Here is a 21,125-nt window from a genome sequence, read left to right on the forward strand (position 1 = left end):
CAGCGCAGGCCGAGGAGGCGGCTGGAGCTGCTGGTAGAGTCACCCAACAGCCGCTTCTCCGTAGTATGCGAGTTGATAAAACAGCGAAAGAACAGGGCTCCCCATTACAACCTTTTTCAAACTCTTCCTTGCTACTCGGAGCTGATTTATGCGGAGACATGCCTTGCACTTGTACCTGGACGAACTGGAGACAATGGATTCGACCTTTAGTGGCGGTCGTCTACCTGGTGGTCATAATCGTTGCGGTTCCCCTTTGTGTGTGGGAATTACAGAAACTGCAGGTAAGGGGCCTGCACCATCGGCTCGACCCTTTCTTCTACCTTCCTGCCCATCTTAGGTTGCCCTTTTTTACCCTGGATGCCTCAGACCTGATACCCTGAAAAACATGTCATGTAAATGAGAGCCCAGTTTTAGGGTATAAACCTGTCTGCTTTCTTGTTCACGGTTTTTCAAAGCATGACACAGGAGCTGATCGAGAAAATAGGATAGGTTAAGATAGCTGCGTAGAAGAGCACTGTTTTGTTTTGCAAGTATTCATCAATTCCTTGAAAGTAAAGTAATTTTATTCCTTAAATCCGATCTGTTCAGCTATTGGACTTGATTAAGTAAATACTTTGAAAACCATGTATTGACTCTTATTAGCATTTAAGTAGCTTCCTGAATTAAAGAATTCTAGTTGGTTTAACTTTGTTGTTTGTTTTTACTTTAGAAATTAACTCTTAACCAACAAAGGTTTTGCAAAAAGTCCCTTGTATATTTTTTGATGTCATATTCTTATTATGACATCAGTAAAGTACTACAAGCTGGAAGATCCCAAGGTAAATACTTAACTAAGATATGTACTTTATAAAAATTGTTTAATGAACTTTAAATTCTAAGTTAATAATAACCAGAAAGTACTTTTACTTAGAAACACCTATTTTACAAGAGCTATGACAAAACCATGACTATTTGAGGCCTTTTATTTATATATTTTTAAAAAATTTTTTTCAATTTTTCAATTACAGTTGACATTCAGTATTATATTAGTTTCAGGTGTACATCATGGTGGTTTACGTTTATACAACTTACAAAGCAACCCCCTCAATATAGTCTTGCAACCATCTGACACCATACATAGTTATTACAGTGTTATTGCCTATATTCCCTATGCTGTACTTTACATCCCCATGACTGTTTTGTAATTGCCAATTTGTACTTCTTAATACCTTCCATTTGAGGCCTTTGATTGTGGAAATGATTTTTACATAAGTAAACAAAATGTATTTAATATACATTTGTTTTCTGTATATTTTACTAAATTATTTTTTGTTGCTTTTCCCGTACTGGCATAGTCCATATAGTTATTTTTAATGTTAATATAATATTCAACCACATTAAATATTTCCCATTTGTTGGATATTTAGGTTATTTCTATAATTTGTTTACCAAAGACACCTTAATACAAATAGGGATTTCTTACTTTGAAGTATTTCTTTGGAATATGGTATAGGACATACTTTTATGGTTAATGATATATATAGTATCAACCTATTTTAAGACTTCTCAGTTGTTGGTTTCAGCTGTAGTTTTTTGAGTGCTAGCTCTTAAGGAAAATTTTAATCTGCAGTCTCCACTGCTAACACCCTGAGCCAAATTCTTATCATGTCTTACCTGGACTATTCTCAACACACCAGCAAAAGTATTGAAAAACATTAAAGTCACATTAGGTGTGTCCTCTTAGTTTTCCAGTCACTCCTAGTCCCAGATTAAAAGCCAGTATCCCTAACTATAGCCATTAAGGCCCAACATGACCTGACACCACTCTCACCCCATCCCCCTCTGACTTTCTCTCAATTCCTGAGCTTTCACCAAAGCCTTGCTCAGTTGTGAGGTGCATGCTTCCTCCTTAAGGCCATTGCACTAATGGGGGTTGTCAGAACATAGATGCTGTTTAAAACCATAAAGATGAATGTCACTGTAAGGAAGAAAAAGAAAAAACCCAGGACCTAGCTAGCACCAAGTTAAAGGTCAAGTAGAGGAATAGGAACTTACAGAAAGAAGCAGCGCCAGGAGGGGAAGTGCAGTGCCAGGATAGGTGTCATGGTAACCAGAACAGGAGAGTGTTTCTGGTGTTGCTGAGACATCATTGGTTTTCAACGGAAATGATCCTAGTCATGGTTTCAACAGAATAGTAATGGCTGAAAATTAGAGGGAGTTGTTTGAAAAAGGAATGTGGTGGGGTAAAGAAGTGGAATCAGGATATGAAGACAAGTTTTTTGTTCATTTTTGGTTTTGTTTTGAGTATTTTACCCCTAAGGGGACCTGAGAAATGAATAGCACAACAGATAGAAGTATGGAATTAGGGGAGCAGTTTTATTCCCCCTTGTTTTGTTTTGTTTTTAAGGTTCTAGACACTAACTAGGGCATGTTCCCAATATTTAGGTATAATTTCATTTAATATTCCTTTTTTTTTTTTAATATATCTTTATTGATTTCAGAGAGAGGAAAGGAGAGGGAGAGAGAGAGATAGAAACATCAATGATGAGAGAGTCATTGATCTGCTGCAGCCCGCAACCCAGGCATGTGTCCTGACCGGGAATCAAACCCTGATGGCCTGGATCCTAGGTCAACGCTTAACCACTGAGCCACGCCCGGCCGGGCTCATTTAATATTCTTAATAACCCTGCAGCATAGGTACTATTTTCATTTTATAGATATGAAAACTGATAGTTAAGTGGCTAAAGCGGCATTGTGCTGAAGTGCTCTGCATACAATACCCTTATCATTCTCTTCATCATTATTCATTAAATGAGTTTGTGTATCTAAAATGCTTAACATCCTGCCCAGCAAGTAGTAGGTGCTTGGTAAGCCCTAATTACCACTGTTTGTTTTTCTTTATTTATTTATTTTTACTTTTAAATATATTTTTGTTGATTTCAGAGAGAGAGGGAGAAACATCAATGATGAGAGAGTCATTGATCCACTGCCTCCTGCACACCCCTGCTGAGGATCGAGCCCGAAACCCTGGCATGTGCCCTGACTGGGAATTGAACCAAAATCTTCTGGATCATAGGTCGATGCTCAACCGCTGAGCCACGCTGGCCGGCCACCACTGTTGTTTTTAAAATAGCAACACTATTCTTGCATTGGTGCAGCAGTTCTTTTTCTTGTGGAATAGCATCTCAGTTGGGATTAGGTTCTCAGTTCAACACCTAAGGCAAAGTTGTATGCATCTGCCTGAGCCCTAGATAAAGCAGTTGATGTTTAGGAACAGTTTTGTGTGAAAAAATACATGTCTTTTAAACATCAGCATCGCAATGCTCACCCTGAAAAGTCAATGGGAAGAGAGATTGTAGAAAGCTGGAGGTTCCTATAGCTGGTCCCATGCCCACGGTGGGGCATACACTCATTTATTGGAATGGCAAGATGACCGTCTGCACTATTTAAGCTATTTCTTTCACTCTTTTACTTGGCCGAGTATGTATAATTGAAATCAAATAAGTTAAATGCACAATGATGTCATGCTGCTCTGCAGTCATTTTACCCTGCCCCCTGGTCTTCATGCCCCAAGTAGCTATCCTCTATGTAAGTGCTTCTCTCTTCCCCTCGAGGATTGGGGAAAACATTCTCCTATTCCACTGTACACTCTGTTTTGAAAGCATTCAGCTGAGGGACAGTTAACTCACCCCTGGATGCTCATCTTTAATGTTTTTTTCTTTCCTCTCTACTTTCTTCAAGTTACCTTAGGGAAAAAAATCTACTTATCTCCCCCTTGTTTTGTGAGCTAGAAAACCCTACTCATGGCTGATAAGTTTAATAATGTTAATGGTATCCATATATCAATGTGTCTCAAGTGTGAATAATTTATTTAGAGGTAAATGTAAATTAAAATCAATGTAATAATTATATTAATTTCTGCAGATACCTAGAGTTGACTTATTTTATTAAGGTACTTAAATATGTACACACATAAAAGAGTTTAAATTTCTTTTTTTTTTTTTAATCCTCACCTGAGGATATTTTTTTCCAGTGCTTTTCAGAGAGTGTGGAAGGCAGAGAGAGAAAGAAAACATCGATGTGAAAGAGACACATCGATTGGTTGCCTCCCACACATGCCCCGACCTGGGGTGGGGATCGAGCCTGTAACTGAGGTATGTGCCCTTAGCTGGAATTGAACTGGGGACCCTTCAATCGGGGTCAGTGCTCTAATCACTGAGCGAAACCCACTAGGGCTAAATTTCTTATACATAGGGGGTTTTATATATTTCAAAAGTCAAAACAAGTGTAAAACCAGTGATTCAAATGAATGGCATTAATGCGTACAGATGAAATTCAGTTACCACTTGCAATGTAAAAAGTACTTAACTCCATGGTACAAGACTTAAAATTTGGCATCACTATACTGAAATGACTCAATTATCCCGTCAGTTGTTTTATGATCGTTTGAAAAAGAACTTTTTTCCTTACAGCACACTGAGGTCACTTTGCCTTTTAGTCACAAGCACATTATTTTTCTTTTAAGTCTATTACCAAGTTGTTTTTGGCACTAAGGCAATCATAAAGACAACTGTGGGCATTAAAATTACTTGATAGTACAGTTCCTAATGATCACCTTACAATAGAGAAGATCTAAAATCTGCTTTCATTATTATTATTATTATTATTATTTTAAGTCATCATTGTAATGAATACTCAATTTTAAATGACATTTAGCCAAGCAAAAGTCCCTGGAATATGACTGGAATATGGTTGCTCAGACATTCCTTTTCGAATCTTTGGCTCCACACTTTGCCTTTCACTTACTGCTTTGATTAATCTCCAGCATTCAGCTTTTCAAGTTCTCCATACAGTTTAATGTAGGAATTTATTGTTGTAAAAATATATTTGTTCTATATTCTTTTGTTTTCTGCTTCTTTACTCTTTGACTGACTTTTACTGTTCAAAACAGTAGAACTAGAAGTTGTGGACTTCAGATGTATTTTAATTAACTGCTCAAAACCCTCAAGTACCAAAGTAAATGCCCACCTTTTTTCCTTGAAAAAGTTAGCATTTGCTTTTTTTTTTTTTTAATTAAAAGAATTTGCACTCTTTAAGGCAGGAGTCCAGATTAGTATAAAATTCATTCCCTGGGGCATCTCAGGACAGGGGTGCAAATAAATTTGTTTCTATCAAAAAGTGCATGGATTATTTCGGCTCTAGCCAGGGTGAGATAGTTCAAAGTATATTTTTAGAAATTGAGCTATTACAGGATAAAATATTGATCAGATACAGATCTAAAAGAGAAATTAGAGCTTTTTAAAATGTAATATCCTGAGTTGATACTGCTATGTATGAGGGGTAGTATATATTAGCACAGTTTGCTTTGAACAGTAGTTGTGGCAGTACTTATCAAATGGGAGGGTTAAAAGACAATGCATGTAAAGAAATTAAAGTATCTGATATAGTCAGCATTCCGTAAATGTTCTACTAACATGTTGTGTAACAGAATTTGCAGAAAATATAGGTAGGTTTTTAACTTTCTAGACATGAAAGCAAAAGAATAAACCATATGAAGAATTTTAGATTTGAGTTGTGCAGAAAATTTGAAAATCCTATATATCTCCAAACACAATAATTAAATATAAAGGGCAAATAAGCTGGGGGGAAATGACATAATAGTAACATTCTTAATATTCACAGCATTATTACAAACGGTCCCATGAGGAAAAATGCTCAATCGCATGAGGAAAATTCTGCCCCCCCCCCCTGCAAAAGGAAAAATGGGCTGTTTATTAAAGAATAAATAAAAAATGGCTTCTAGTCTTTTGGAAAATATTAGGCCTTATTAATAATCAAATAAATGAAAATTTAAGAAATAAAAATGTTTAGCTCTTTACTTTTAATATCACAGAATTTATACCAGCATGTTCTTCTGCTTCTTAAGGTTGGAATACATACCAAGGCTTGGTTTATTGCTGGAATATTTTTGTTGTTGACTATACCTATATCACTATGGGGGATATTGCAACACTTAGTGCATTATACACAACCTGAACTACAGAAACCAATAATAAGGTAAATCTTAACATATTTTTAATCTATTAGTGTTGTGTTGGCTTATTTCATAAATATAATGTAAATGTTTTTAATTTATGTTTTGCTTTCCAAATAGGGTTCTTTGGATGGTACCCATATACAGTTTAGATAGTGTAAGTATGTTTAATTTTATCTCATTAACTAAGAACTTTTTTGATGATACTAACTATACTTGCAGAATGCTTAAAGAAAGTATTTTTATTTGGCAGCAAGAATCAAATAAGAAAAGTGAAAAAGGTTCACTTGTTTTTGATGTCAGTAAAGAAGATAAAGTATGACAATAGAAAAGGCAGACATTTAAAATTTTAAAATGTCTATAGCTGTTGGCGCTCTCCCGTGAGCACACCCTTCCTTTCGCCTCCCCTCCCCTCTCCCTTCCCCCCCACATTACCTCCTGAGCCCATTTTTTCTACCACTTAACTCCTACCTCTGTGATGATTTTCAATAAACTTTCTCTTATTTTTTAAAAAAATCTATAGCTGTTTTCTTTGCTTGATCTTTTAAAATTTCAGATTAGTAGCTCTTAGTCCTTAAAATAATGTAATGTTTAAATTGATATCACCATCCTTTTTATTTATTAAACCTTTTATTTCAACAACAAAAAACCCTCCCAGTGGTTTCGAGCACAGTTGTTACAGTTCCCTGCTTTAATTTGATTAAATATAAAGAAAATGTTTTTCACAGCATTTTCTGTGATCATGTCAAGAAAAATTTCAGATTTTATTTAAGAACCCAAGTGTGTGTAATTTAGCTTCTGTCCTCATAGTCATTATTTACCCCCAAACACAGATGTTTTCATTTACCAATATCCAAGATGTTTATTGCTTTTAGAAATTCATCTCACAGATTGTCTGGTAGCCGTCATAATAATAAACTTTCAAACATTTGATGTAAATAGGTGGCAAGTTAAAAAATTAGCTTATTGTGAATACCATGAATTAGAGTGGTAATTCATTTTATATTAGTTGCAACTATTTTTAGCACTTTTTTTGGTTTTTTTATAGTGGATAGCTTTGAAATATCCCAACATTGCAATATATGTGGATACCTGCAGAGAATGTTATGAAGCTTATGTCATTTACAACTTCATGGGATTTCTTACCAATTATCTGACTAACCGTTATCCAAATCTGGTATTAATCCTCGAAGCCAAAGATCAACAGAAACACTTCCCTCCTTTATGTTGCTGTCCACCATGGACTATGGGAGAGTAAGTATGTTTGGTTTTAGTGCTTTTATGTTTTGGTTTTATTTAAGCTATCAGTTCTCTGCAAAGCAATGTGTTAAGTACGATGAGCAATACAAAAAATATGAGTCCCTAACTTCGTGTAGTTCATAGTCAAGTTTGAAGACTAACAAAACACATTTTGATAATCTACACATAAGTTAGTTTCTTTAACATCATTCATTCTAAATAGAAAACTTAAGATATTATGGGTAAAAACCTTAGAAATCATTTAATCAACATCCTTTTACAGTTGGGAACCAGGGTCTGCAGCAATTAATTTACTCAAGGTCATATAGCTAGTTAATGACAAAATCAGATGCTGCTTCTATATCTATTGAGATGATCATGGTTTTTTCACATTTAAGAGTAAATTAAATTAGTGCATTTTCTAACATTAAAACCTCCTTGCTTTCAAGGATAAATTCAAAGTGGTTATGATGTATCATCTGCTTTACTGTAAGATTTGGTTTGCTAGTATTTTGTTTAGAATTTTTACATGAGTAAAATTAGACTATAGCTTTCTTTTCTTACACTGTCCCTGTCTGGTTTTTCATATCCAGGCTATACTGCCTGAATAGAAATTACTGCCTTTTATTGTCTGTCGCAAGAAACGATTGTGAACAATACCTTGAAAGATTAGACCTGGATGCTTTGTTGTGGGAGGACAATTGAAGAACTAGTCAGGCTTCCTGTTTCTGGAATCTTTTGTTTTTTCATTACGGTTTTTAGAAATTGGGCAGAATAGACAAAATTTTAAAATGTATGGGTATACATTAGTTTATAACTTCTTCATCTCTTTTGGATCTGTTGTTATGACTCCTTTTCCATTTCTAATGTTATTAGTATTTTTTCTTCTTCTTCTTAAAAAACCTTGCCGGAAGTTTCATAGTGTTCTGAAGAACTGATTTTTGGCTCTGTTGATTCTCTCTCTAGTGTGTTCTCTATTCCATTAATTTCTGGTCTACTTTTACTTCCTTTCTCATATTTCTTTGGATTTACTATGTTCTTTTCCTAACATGTTAGAGTCTTAGCTTGTTAATTTACAGCCTTTCTTCTTTTTTTAACACTGCATTTAAAATGATACATTTCACTTCAGGTTCTACATACACTCCTTGCATCGCAGTTCTTCTGTCTAGGATCATTTCCTTCTTTTTAAAGTATGGCCCTTTAAGTGTTCCTTTCGTTTTAGTGTATCAGTGGCAGATTTTCTCAGATATACTTATCAAAGTATTTTTATTTTGCCCTCATTCTTGAAAGATAGTTTGGCTGGATGTAGTTCTGTGTTGACAGGGATTTTCTCCGAGCATTTTGAAGATTGTATTCCACCTAATTTTGGCTTCAGTTGTTAACCCTCTACTGTCAATCTAATTGTCTCTTCATTATAGGTGACCTGTCTCCCAACTGCATTTAAGACCCTCTGTCTTTGATGTTTTGCAGTTTCACTGTGAAGTATCTAAGTTGTTTTGGTTTTGTTTTTAGTCCTGCTTAATTTACAGTGTGCCTCAATCTGTAGATTCATGTTTTTCATTCGTTCTGAAAAGTTCTCAGCCATAGTCTTTTCTGATTTTGCCTTTTCTCTACTCTGTCTTTCATAACTCTCATTATATGTTAGACTTGATTCTATTTTGTTCTTTGTAACTCTTGGTCACATTGCCTCTCTGTCTCAAGCCTTTGCTGTATTATGGGCAATTTTTTCAGATACATTTTCTAGTTCATGAATTCTCCACAGCTTTCAAAAGTATCTAATTGGCTATTTAATCCATCTACATAGTCACCCTTAGTGGTCTCAGGTTTGGTTTGGCAGTTAACTCATAGAATACTATAGATTTAACCAGCTCCAGCTTAACTTTTGCAAAGAGTATTGGCCAGGAAGCACAACACGTACAGCCAAAGAATGCTCGTCAAGAGATCTTGCAACAAGCCCAAGTGCAATTCCTAGACCCAACACCACAGGGGGCACACTTAGTTGTAACTGGAGTGAACCACCTCGGCACAGAGAAGGCTCTCAGCACATAGAACCCCAATAGAACTAGTAACAGCACCTCAAGTCCTGTATGCCAGACTCACAGTCTTCTCAGTCTACAAGTAATTCTTAAATTAGGGGATTCATAATACATAACATCGATAATCAGTTTTCCTGATAGGAGTGCTAAATAAGCATTTGCTCTCAGATCCGCTTGGTCTTTTAAGAAGGCTTTTACAGAAGGCTCTCAGGTGGAGAGCCTTTATTTAGTAGTCATGTTTTGGGACTTCTTTGGTTTTGTTTGTTACTCCTTGTGAATTTTCCCCTAGATTGAGCAAGCCCAGCAATAGAATAAAAACTTTATACAGGATCTTTGTTTTGTCCTTTCAGAGTATCTAGTCAATGATAGATTCTGGAATGCTATTTAAATACCAAACTTGAAACTGAATCCTAAAATGTAAATACTTTCTAAATATGCTTTCACATATACACGCACACACCTAGTTCGTTTGTTAATCAGCTTTTCTTCCAGAAACACACAGAGACCCACTTTTGTTCTTTTGTTTTGTGCTGCACTAGTCACTAATTTGAGACTATACACAGAAAGGGGATCCTCCAGAAGATGTAGCTGTCAGATAATTTTTAAAATAGTACTTTAATTTGTTTGCTCCAATCCACCTTCTTCCCCATTTGCCACTTAGAATGACTAAATTAAAAGAATTAAATATAAATATAGCATCATTTGTCAAAATGGTTTTAATGCGGGGCTTTGGAGAAAACCTGATACTATTTAAATGAGTGGTTGAAAATTCTAAGTTCCTTTTCTTTGGCAGAGTATTGCTGTTTAGGTGCAAACTGGGTGTGTTGCAGTATACAGTTGTCAGACCATTCACTACCATCATTGCTTTGTAAGTACATAGAGCTTGTATTATTTATTTTTTAAAAAGTCCTCATGCTCTTTTGTGAAACTGAGTAGAAAAGCATATAAATAATGCTAATTTACTTGTTTATAATACAGGTTGAATTATTTTAAAAACACAATGTATAGAAACCCTACTATATTAAATAAGGTGACCATTTATAGGTAAAGAATCACCACAGAATTCTTCTAAATAATATTCTCTCTAGAGCTTTTTGGAAAACATTTAAAAAATACTTTTTAAAATACTAGTTCACACAGCTTTACAGAAACATCTGTTACATGAAGTTAAAGTATGCTACTTTAGGTTCATTACATGGTTTTATTTTCTAAATAGTTAAGTTAGAATATGAACACTGTATTCCAAGGAAGAAGCTATATCTTTATGTTTTAGTAATTCTATCCAGGCTTAGCGCTGGAGGTAAAATTAAGCTATCTGGTAACACTATTCCCTAAAAATTTTTAAACATCAAATAATTTAAAGCAGGTAAGGCTGCATATTCTACTTGCTAGTCCTAACGTTCTGCATGTTTACAGAGGAAGAAGGGAAAACATTTGAGAGATGCATTCAGTTCTTTATGCTCCCTTTGAGCCAGCAATTCTTTGGTGACATTTGCCTTAGAGTTGACTAATTTTGCATGCATTCATTTATGAAGACATGCTTTATTTTCTGCAGTTTAGAAACTACGTAATCATATATCTTAATACTTAGATCTGGGTCTTCATAAAATTTACCTCCAAGCCCTGGCCAGTGTGGCTCAGTTGGTTGGGTGTCATCCTGTGCACTGAAAGGTCGCTGGTTTGATTACCAGTTAGGGCACAAGCCCTGGTTTCCAGCTCGATCTCCGATCCCCAGTATGGGGCATGCAGGAGGCTGCTTATGCTCTCACATCAATGTTTCTCTCTTCTCCCTTCCCCTCTCTCTAAAAACCAATAAACTATTCTTTAAAATAAAAAAATTTTACCTCCAAGACAATTTGGGTGAAAAAATAGAGTTGTAGTTATAGACCTGCATTTCATGTTTATAACAATCAAGCCTTTGAAAATTAAGCAGCATAATTTTTTTGAATCTACGTATAAACTACCCTTTCTCGTTCAATGTATGTGTCTTACTTTGGATTTACTTCAAGTTGGAGGTACAGTCATATGGTAAAATTTCTAGAAAAAAATGTTTTGTTTTTATTTTTTGAACCAGCTCTATGACCAAAATTGATTTAAATATTCCTGTCTATGCTGTATTAATTATAAAGTTGCCTTATTTTTACTATTTTTAGAATCTGTGAGCTGCTTGGTGTATATGATGAAGGCAACTTTAGTTTTTCAAATGCTTGGACTTACTTGGTTATAATAAACAATATGTCACAATTGGTAAGTAAATAGTCATCCTAACTGTACTAAATTAGTATCTATAACTAAATTCTTAGGGAAAGTTTCTTTGGGAATAAAGCTTATTACTTTTTTTACCTTGAAATTTCATATATGGGAAGAATTTCAAAAAACTGAACATGTATCTTTATACACCTGTAAAGATATAATATGATATAGTATCTGTTAATTATTTGGTGACTTATACCTTAACCTGTTTATTGTGTTTGTTCATGTGGTTCTGGGTACTCATTGCACAATTTATGGATATGTCATAAATAAAAGCACAATGCTCTCCCTTTAAAAAAAACAAAAACATATCCTAGGCATATTCAGTAAGATTCTCTCATAATTTGGAATTAAAGGAAAATTGAGAATGACAGGTTTAAAAAATATATGTTCTACATACTAAAATGCTCTAAACATATAACTGTCTGATCCTTTCAACCTAATGAACACCTTATTTAAAATCTTTAATGCTTTCAGCAAAATAATAATTTAGATGCAGTGGGCATGTATGTGTGGTATTAGAGGTTTAGAATAAAAATCAAATGCCCAGGCCCTGGCCACATAGCTCAGTTGGTTAGAGTGTCATCCCAATACACCAAGGTTGCAGGTTTAATCCCTAGTCAGGGCACATACAAGCATCAACCAGTGAGTGCATGGATAGGTGAACAGCAGTCAATGTTTCTCTCTCTCTCTCTAAAAATTCTTTTTTTTTTTTTAATTTAAAAAAAATCAAATGCCTATGTATTCAAAGCTTTCCCATATGCTTATACTCTTTTGAACCAGTAATTCCATTTCTGGGAATGCACCCTCAAGTAATGATCGGAAGTATTTATGCTTTATCATTGTAGGTAAAGCTATTATTTGTAATAGCAAAAGGCTGAAAACAATCCTAAGTGCAGTGATGGGGACTTGTTAAATGTACTATAGTCCTTCCACTGGCCAAAATATTTGGCAGTTATTAAAAATAATTTTTATGAAACCTATGGAAAATAAGGTTAAGGGGGGGGAATCAGGCAACAAAATTTTGTTTTTAGTTGATACCTGTTAAACACGACTTTATGTATAAATAGGAATGGTTGGATGATGGGACTATATACTTTACTGCTTAGATATTTTAAATATCTTAAATGAACATTTTATGATTTCAGTGGGAAAAAGTAAAATGTTTACTGCTATGCAAATACTACACTAGGTAATTACAACTAATTTTTTTTTAAACAGTTACGTCTTGAGCATTTATTTTATAAAAGTAACTTCACCTGGATTAAAATACTGCCCTCAAGAAAAATTGTTTCCTTGATTCCTACTTTCAGATGTCATGGTCACAGTTTTATTGAAAAGTACTTATTTAATGTGTTGATTTATAACAAATGGTTCAGGCCTTATAAAATTAATGGTAATTTGTGTACAAAAGCCATTACTAAGCGTATAATGTTTTTATTTTGTCTGACTGAGAGCCTTTTCTTCCTGTGTTCATTGTTTCTGAGCCCCAGTAAGTGAACACTTGAAACCATTTTCAGGGAAGATGTTAGATCTCTTCTGAGAAATTTTATATCATATATATTCATCCATAGTGAACTATAAAAGCTTGTTGTTAATCTAAAAATACCATAATAAAGCCTAAAAAAATTTGGCTGAAACAGTACTCTGTACCAGGTCTCTGCTTTATAGCTTTAATATTTCTACTACCATATTTAGTTATTAAAAATGAAGTTTAATTTTTAATCTTGATTGTTTCTAGTTTGCTATGTACTGTCTCCTGCTATTTTATCAAGTACTGAAGGAAGAACTGAGTCCAATCCAGCCTGTTGGCAAATTCCTTTGTGTAAAGCTGGTGGTTTTTGTTTCTTTCTGGTAAGTGTTATTTTATCTTAAATGTTCCCCTTTTCTAAAGGACAATAAAACTGTTGACAAGGGAAGAATTTAAAAAATAGTTTTAATACAGATGAATTAAAGTGTCTCTAATTACTTTTTTAAAAGTTCATCCTTTTAGCCCTTCTTGGTTTTTCATAGGAAAAAGTAATCAGATGGCACTGTCAGATTTATAAGAAAAAAATAATTTGAGACAACCTAAATGCCTCGGCACTAGAGGAGTTGTTAAACTAAGGAATCATTAAAATAAATCATGGTGTTTTCATATAAGAGCATACTTTGCAGTTTGGAAGCTAAACATAATGTAGAATATTTAATAATGTGAGGAAATATTCATCAGTAAAAATATTTTTTTAAACAAAAGGCAGAATTGTACATGGTCCCAGTTTAGGAACAGGGTGGATGATGAAGGGGCCTAGAAACAAATACAGTGGTACCTCGGTTTTCAAACGTCTCCGTTTACGAGCATTTCGGTTTATGACGCCGTAAACCTGGAAGGAAATGGCTTCGGTTTTTGAACACGCCTCTGAAGTGGAACAGGCCTTACGGCTTCCGCTGAGGGCAGGATCCTGAGGCCTCGCTGTGGGCTGTGGATCCCTCGGTTTTCGAACGTTTCAGAACTCGAACGGGCTTCCGGAACGGATTACATTCAGAAACCCACAGAGGTACCACTGTACACCAAATTTAACAACATACAAATATAAAAAGTGGAAAAAGAAAAAACCCTCAATCCCACTACCCAGAATGATTATGTTATAAAATTCCACAGAAATAGTTTCATACTATAAAAACCTACAGAGCTTAATATGTTCAGTATATTGTGGATAAAATTGTCAGTAAGGTGAGGTATAATTTTGTTTAGGCTTTTTTGGCTTTGCTTAGTATTCTGTTGTGTGGATGTAACTTTTTAAGCAGTTTCCTATTGACATTTAGGTTGTTTCTAATGTTTTCACCATTACAAGCAATACTGAAGTGAATATTCTTGTCTGTAGAGAACTATGAAAGCTGCTCTGACTGTCTCATTATTACCTGATTAAATGTAACTCAGTCACATCCCTAGATTTGCTTGAAATGCTCACTATGATTCCGTCTTAGAGTCAGACCCCTTCTGAGTTTGTCTCTAATTCCAGTACTTCAAACAAGACTGGTTTCAAAATGTTTATTTTAATCTGAATAATCAACTAACACATGTAAATAACATTTAAGTATCTACCCTTTATTTCACTTTAAATGCCTATTGTATAACGTTATTAGCCATTATCTGTGTATACGAAGAACTTTGTTACTTCTGCATACTTTCAAAACAAAAAGACATATAAACCAAGTACCGAAGTTTTAAGAATACATAATCCAAATTCATGTGAGGAAACTGTACTAGAAGAGTAAATTTGTAAAGCAAGTAAATACTTTTAATATAGACACACAGTGTCTTTGAGAATATGCTGCGAAGGCAGGGCATGGTCCACAGGTTGTGCTGGGGTTAAACTTTTTAAAATGGCATATTTTAAAAACAACTGCTCGTTTTATGCTTGATATAGATTTGGCGTTTACCTTTTCCTAACATATAGGCAAGCAGTAGTTATTGCTTTGTTGGTAAAAGTTGGCGTTATTTCTGAAAAGCACACATGGGAATGGCGAACTGTAGAAGCTGTAGCTACAGGCCTCCAGGTAAGTAGTGCTATCTCTGAATTCAACAGAACTTTACTGTTTTTTAAGCATTTTTATATTAAGCATAGTATCTCTTAAATCTGACAACAGGCAGACTATGGGGCTACTGTTATCCTCACTTTACAGGTGAAATGGGGAAACCCTAAAGAAATTGGCCATTAATTATTAGTAGTAGAGCCAGGAATACAACCTATATTGTTATTCCTAGTCAATTTATCTTTCTGCACTGCTTCTCTTAGTCCTTTAGCAGTGGACTGAGCATTCCATGTACTTTGCTAATACTTGATTTAGTGCAAAATAGATTTAAGTTTTTGGCATTTTGTTGGGGATTTTGGGGGGTGTTTTTGTTTGGTTTTTTTTGAAGAGGTCAAAAATTATTTTGGAAAATGGTAAAATGAGCAGAAACCCAGCTATTGATACTTAAATACTTTTGAAAAGGAAGATAGTGTTTTTCCTTTATCTACAAAACTACATTTAAACTCAAAGATGGCTGATATTTTTGTTGTAGGACTTCATTATCTGTATTGAGATGTTCCTCGCTGCTATTGCTCATCACTACACTTTCTCATATAAACCGTATGTCCAGGAAGCAGAAGAGGGCTCATGCTTTGATTCCTTTCTTGCTATGTGGGATGTTTCAGACATTAGGGATGATATTTCTGAACAAGTAAGGCATGTTGGTAAGTACCAGTCATCTAATTTATCCAAATAGGTAATTTTATTAAGGGCAGTTTTGTAGCTACTTAAGAAATGAAAAGACTTTGTTTAAAGCAGTACCACAATAAGGCTTTTTCGGGGGGGGGGAGGGCGGCAACTTATTTTTAGCAGTTGAGTTTATTGGTAAAATATCAATACATAATTTATGGTTAACTCGGAAACATTTACATTACTTTAAAGGAAGGACAGTCATGGGACATCCTAGGAAAAAAATTTTTCCCGAGGATCAAGATCAAAATGAACATACAAGCTTGTTATCATCATCATCACAAGATGCAATTTCTGTTGCCTCTTCTGTGCCACCTTCACCCATGGGTCACTATCAAGGGTTTGGACGTACTTTGACTCCCCAGACTACACCTACTATAGCTGATATACCTGATGAAATACCTAATGATACTACAGAAGAAAAAAGAGAACCTTCAGATAAACCTGTGGTCTCCTGAACAGTGTGTGGAAAGCAAACTGCACTATTACTACCATGTTACTTCCATACCTGGTATCGCATCGCTCAGGATTTTGTGCTTGGGACAAGCCATAAATGATGGAAAATTTCAACACAAAGACAGGCGAAAGCCAGGTACTACTGGATTTATATAACTAAATTTTGTATATCACAAATAATGTCTAAATATCCTAGACTTAGACTGGATTTCTTAACATTGGAGTATCACATACTCAAATGGTAGAAAATGAGTGTACTAAAAGCTCTGATGTTACATGCTTTATCAAGAGGATGGGCATTAAAAAAAATAATCAATGCTTCCTACCACTGCTGCATGAATATAATGCTCTGGAATTAGCAGAAAGTATAATTCAGAAGTATGAATTAGTGGAACGTAATCATAATCATGTGCCATATATTTCTCAACGGGATGTCTTTCAATAAATAAGAATTTATCATTTATTTTCCGCAACTTTGTGTGTCTCATTCTTTAAACATAAACCATTGATGTTTTAACAGGAAGTTAAAACATCTTGATTAGAGAGGCATAGTATAAAATAAGTCCAGAAAAATTAAGGGTTAAAAGTTATATACCAATAATGAAAGATACCTTGCCCTTATATTCCTATTAGGATAAATATCTTGGACCTAATCTTATTAATCTTAAAACAACTACTATTTAAAGTCATTTGCAATAATTCTAATAGATTAAGAAGTTATCCATGACTTTGAGATGAAAAGCAAAAACTGGATAAATACTGGAAGAATAAGAAACTTGTGATAGAAAAGGAGTCTACTTTTCCTGTGCTATTAAAGGTGTCAGCAAATGTAAACCTATAAACTATGAAACATTACTTGGGATGGAGTTTCTCACAACCCACTGGGTCGGTCATATTTAACATTTTATACCAAAAATAAAATACAGAAAGTGCCATAGTAGTATGTTGCAAATAGCAATGGTAAATACTATTTCTCAAAACCCTTAGTAAAGCCTCAATTTTGTGGACCTCAATTTAATGGACAAAATTTCTAGTCTGTATGTCATATGTAAAATTAACACCCTGTTAATTTTAAAATGCTTTTAACCAAGATTTGCTTATAATTAAATTAGCAGGTATTTCTGGTTATTAATTCACTGTTATTTTTAACCAATTTTAGCTTATAGGCCATATATTAGGGAAAAAAATACTATTAATTATAGTGACATAAATGAGTATTACATATCTACAACTATTATCTACACATTTAAATCAAAGAGTCACCGCTCATAAACAATGTCTGGCAAGTGATTATCATGTGATCACATCACACTGTGCATGGTAATAGGTCCTGTTGCCTGGCCTGACTTTCTGTAGCAGTTTTAACCATGCTGGCAGATGTTCCCACATGCACCAAGCCATGCCCCAGCTGTGTGCATTTGTTGAGTCTCGGTGAATGCACCCATTCACTAGACCTAGTCTGTATAAATTTAAAATTACTGTAATGCACAAAGAAAACTTCTCTGTGCAATTAAACTTTTCACACATACTTAATTTTAATTACACAAAGGTGCCTACATAAAAACAGGTAAACGAATTTGTCAATTTTTTAACATACACATTCGGAAAACCTACTTTATTATTTAATGGACTTTCGGCTTTCACAGACACCCCCTCGCCCAAATCAGTACATTATATTGAGATTTTGCTGTATATTTTTACACACATTCCCTATATATACTGGTTCACAGTAATTAGGTACAAAGTCTTTTTTGTGTTCACTATTATAAACTAAACATTTCTTTTGAAAGTTAAGCTGGTTGGTATTATCTTAGAGGTAACGAGAACAGGCAACGTGGAAAGAAGGTACATCTTATTTTCTTTGCATCTTACTTACAAAGAGCACGTAGTACATATAAGGCATGATAATCTTAGTAATCTATTTCAAGTCTTTAGAAATTGGACCAATTATTATATATTTCTTACTGTGCATCCAAATCAAAACTTTGAAACTTTGAAAAACACTGGTTTAGGTTTAATTCTTTCTTGAATTTATCAACTTCTTCACTTTCTTGAATTTATCAACATTTACATTTTTCTTTGCCAAAGCAGACCCCCAGGGAAAGTGCTGGGTTCTTAAGATTTTCTTTCCTAGCTCTTTTACTCTAAGTTACATTTAGCTTATAGCTTAAATTCTTATGTAAGTTTGTATTCCAAAAACAAAACCTGAGGAGTTTCAGAAGTACACCTAGTATTTAAAAGAAGCAAGCTTGTAATTTATAGGTCACCATAACCTTCAGTCTTCAGTGGAAGCCAACTTTTTGATGTTTCCAGTTACAAGTTTGGATTTAAGAAAAAAAGCCAAGATAACCTGAATATTAAGTTTTGCTTTACTTACACATGACAATGAAGATGACTCAAAATCCTTCCTTTATAGCTTTAGCATGTAGGCAAAAGTATTTTAGTAAAATTTAATCTACAGTGAATAAAACTGAGCAATAAAGACAAAGTTTCCTAACGTGAAAATTCATGACAGTCTTTTTCAGGAAGGAAGCCTGCAGCAAACATTTTTGTAATAATGCTACACAATAATGTAGTATCTTTTAAATACACTTTATTAAGGTCAATTTTAAAAAATATTTCACCAATACAAGGAACTAAGTCTTTACCATCCCCCACTTTATGATTACAATCCCACTATTCAGACCAGAAAAATTCTGTACTTGCTCTACGTAAACAGTTTTCATAAAAAAACTGCTCTTCAGTGCTTCACTGTGATGCTGACATTGCTTTTGTGGTGCTGGACATCAAGCACGAGCTCCTCTCCCATTTCCACCTGGATGGGACTATCTAAAACAACTGCAGCTTGTTTCCAGTGGGAGACTTCACTGGAAGTATCCAACCTGATCTCATCATCAAGGTGCATATGATACCAAAATGGAATGGCAGTCACTTGTCCAGATTTACAAATACGTACCTAGGAAAATGAAGAAACTGTGAAAATTTCATCAGAACAAATAGACTTGAATAAGTAAGTCTTTGCCTTTTTAGTCAAATTTAGATCCAAATTTTAAAAATATATTTAATTAACCAATTCAGATTAATAGCAACCTATTTAATTCACTAATATTTACCCAAGCCCATTTTTGGATATTGTTCAGAAAAGAAATAACACATCTTCAAAGAAAGTGGCTAAAACAATTTTATGTACATAAAGTATTACCTAGTTTAAGATAATTCTGCATATGATAAGAGTGATTATTTTCCGTTACCTTTACTTCCCTGTTAGAAGTGTTCAAATATGGAGTCATTAAATCCAGTCTTAAGAGTTCCACTGGCTTACTTAAAGGTGTACAGGGCAATGAGGACAGGTCCAAAAATGCATGTATAGGTACCTAAAAAAAGTACAAATTTCACTTTTACTCAATCTTTTTGTAGCCAAGGCTCACCAACTGATTGCTGTGTTCTTGGCTCAGTATAATACAATGCTTTTTACATCTGTTACTTCATTTAATTCAATTCCTACATCAATCTTAAGGTGTAAGAAATTTCATGATTCCAGTTTTACAGGAAGAATAAACAAAAGTTTAGGCAGGTTAAATAATTTATTTAAACCGTGGTTTCAGTTATCCATAGATTCTTTGCTTCTATGAAAGCAGATTAAATTTTTAAGCCAAACAGCTCAAGTTTTTAAATCAATGATGTGCTTACATGTGAAAGATGAACTAATAACAAGCAAATAGTATAACATTAATTACTGAATTTAAGAAAATACGCCAAATTCAACCAAACAACTTATTAGTAGATTTTGTTTGAAAAATAAAGTTTATTTCTATAAAGCAGTGATTCTCAACTCTGGCTGCAAATTAAAATAACCTAGGGAGGTTTTAAAGTCTGGGTGTTCAGGCCACACATCAGATTGATCTGCATTTGGGATCTAGTTATTGGTAGTTCTGGAAGGACAGTCATGTGCTGCCTAGCCTGGGGGACACGTTCAGAGAAACACATCATTAGGCGATTTTGTTGCGTGAACATCACAGAGTGCACTTACACAAACCTAGATGGTACAGCCCACTACTGTAACTGTATGTGCTATGCTTTCATGTGACTGGCAGAGCAGTAGGTCTGTTTACACCAGCATCACCACAAATACATGAGTAATGTGTTGCTCTATGACATTACCATGGCTATGATGTCACTAGGCAACAGGAACTTTTGAGCTCCCTGACAATCTTATGGGGCCACCACTGGATATGTATGTGGTCCTTTGTTGACTGAAACATCATTATGGGGCACATGACTGTAGAGGCAAGGTTGAGAATCAACTGCTATAAAGTTGTCCCATCACTTTAGCATTCTCATTTGAAATAAAAAGGAAACGTTTACAAAGTGCTTTCCTGTCTGAATCAAATATTAGAGATTAGCAACTGTTCATGGTGAAAGCGAGGACACAGATACATCAACCTCTCCCTGGACATCCCTGAAGGCACCTGTCCTTCCCTAGGTTGATTTTTATCCAGAATAAGTTCCTTTGCTCTAGGAAACTGATTACCATCTTAATCCAGCTAAACACAATGACTACAAAACTACAGGGATATGGTAAACTGCAGATAACAGCCACCTGATTGAATTAACTCTTCCAGGCACTTACCTGAAACTGGTTAATAAAAGGAGCTATATTTAATCCCAGAGTTCGCGCTGTTCCTTGGACAGCATTCTCCTCTACCAGTGTCTGTGATTCCACCAGCAACCCAAACATCAGCACATATTGAGGAAAGATCTTGCCTCCAGATTGTAGCAAACACCTAGAGAGGGAAAAGTGTTTTAAAAAGTGTCATGATGCCCTACATTTTACCAATACCAACAACTAAATCATGATGAATTAGTGGACTGAGAGAACTAAG

At 34.7% G+C, this 21,125-nt stretch overlaps 2 protein-coding genes across 4 annotated transcripts in view; one reads left to right on the plus strand and one right to left on the minus strand.

Moving 5' to 3' along the window:
- TMEM184C (transmembrane protein 184C) lies at positions 1–16,710 on the plus strand. Of its 3 annotated transcripts, XM_016206889.2 has the most exons (11): positions 193–281; positions 710–818; positions 5,906–6,036; positions 6,134–6,170; positions 7,062–7,267; positions 10,082–10,156; positions 11,442–11,535; positions 13,283–13,395; positions 14,982–15,081; positions 15,590–15,761; positions 15,979–16,710. In XM_016206889.2, the coding sequence occupies exons 2-11, from the start codon at positions 780–782 to the stop codon at positions 16,242–16,244; spliced, it is 1,233 nt and encodes a 410-aa protein (XP_016062375.1). In that variant the 5' UTR covers positions 193–281; positions 710–779; the 3' UTR covers positions 16,245–16,710. The 3 variants fall into 3 exon arrangements, with proteins under 3 accessions (XP_016062373.1, XP_016062375.1, XP_016062374.1); XM_016206887.2 differs by lacking the exon at positions 710–818 and having other exon boundaries at positions 1–281; XM_016206888.2 differs by lacking the exon at positions 193–281 and having other exon boundaries at positions 354–818.
- Positions 16,287–21,125, minus strand: part of PRMT9 (protein arginine methyltransferase 9) — a 20,924-nt gene continuing 16,085 nt past the window's right edge. The window contains exons 10-12 of the mRNA XM_016206886.2: positions 20,873–21,026; positions 19,494–19,616; positions 16,287–19,198 (exon numbers count right to left, since the gene is read on the minus strand). Of these exons, the coding sequence (XP_016062372.2) occupies positions 18,983–19,198; positions 19,494–19,616; positions 20,873–21,026 (493 nt within the window). The 3' untranslated portion in view covers positions 16,287–18,982. The remainder of the gene's footprint in view (positions 19,199–19,493; positions 19,617–20,872; positions 21,027–21,125) is intronic.

Source organism: Miniopterus natalensis, chromosome 4 (genome assembly GCF_054644295.1).
Source record: "Miniopterus natalensis isolate mMinNat1 chromosome 4, mMinNat1.hap1, whole genome shotgun sequence".
NCBI lineage: Eukaryota > Metazoa > Chordata > Mammalia > Chiroptera > Miniopteridae > Miniopterus > Miniopterus natalensis.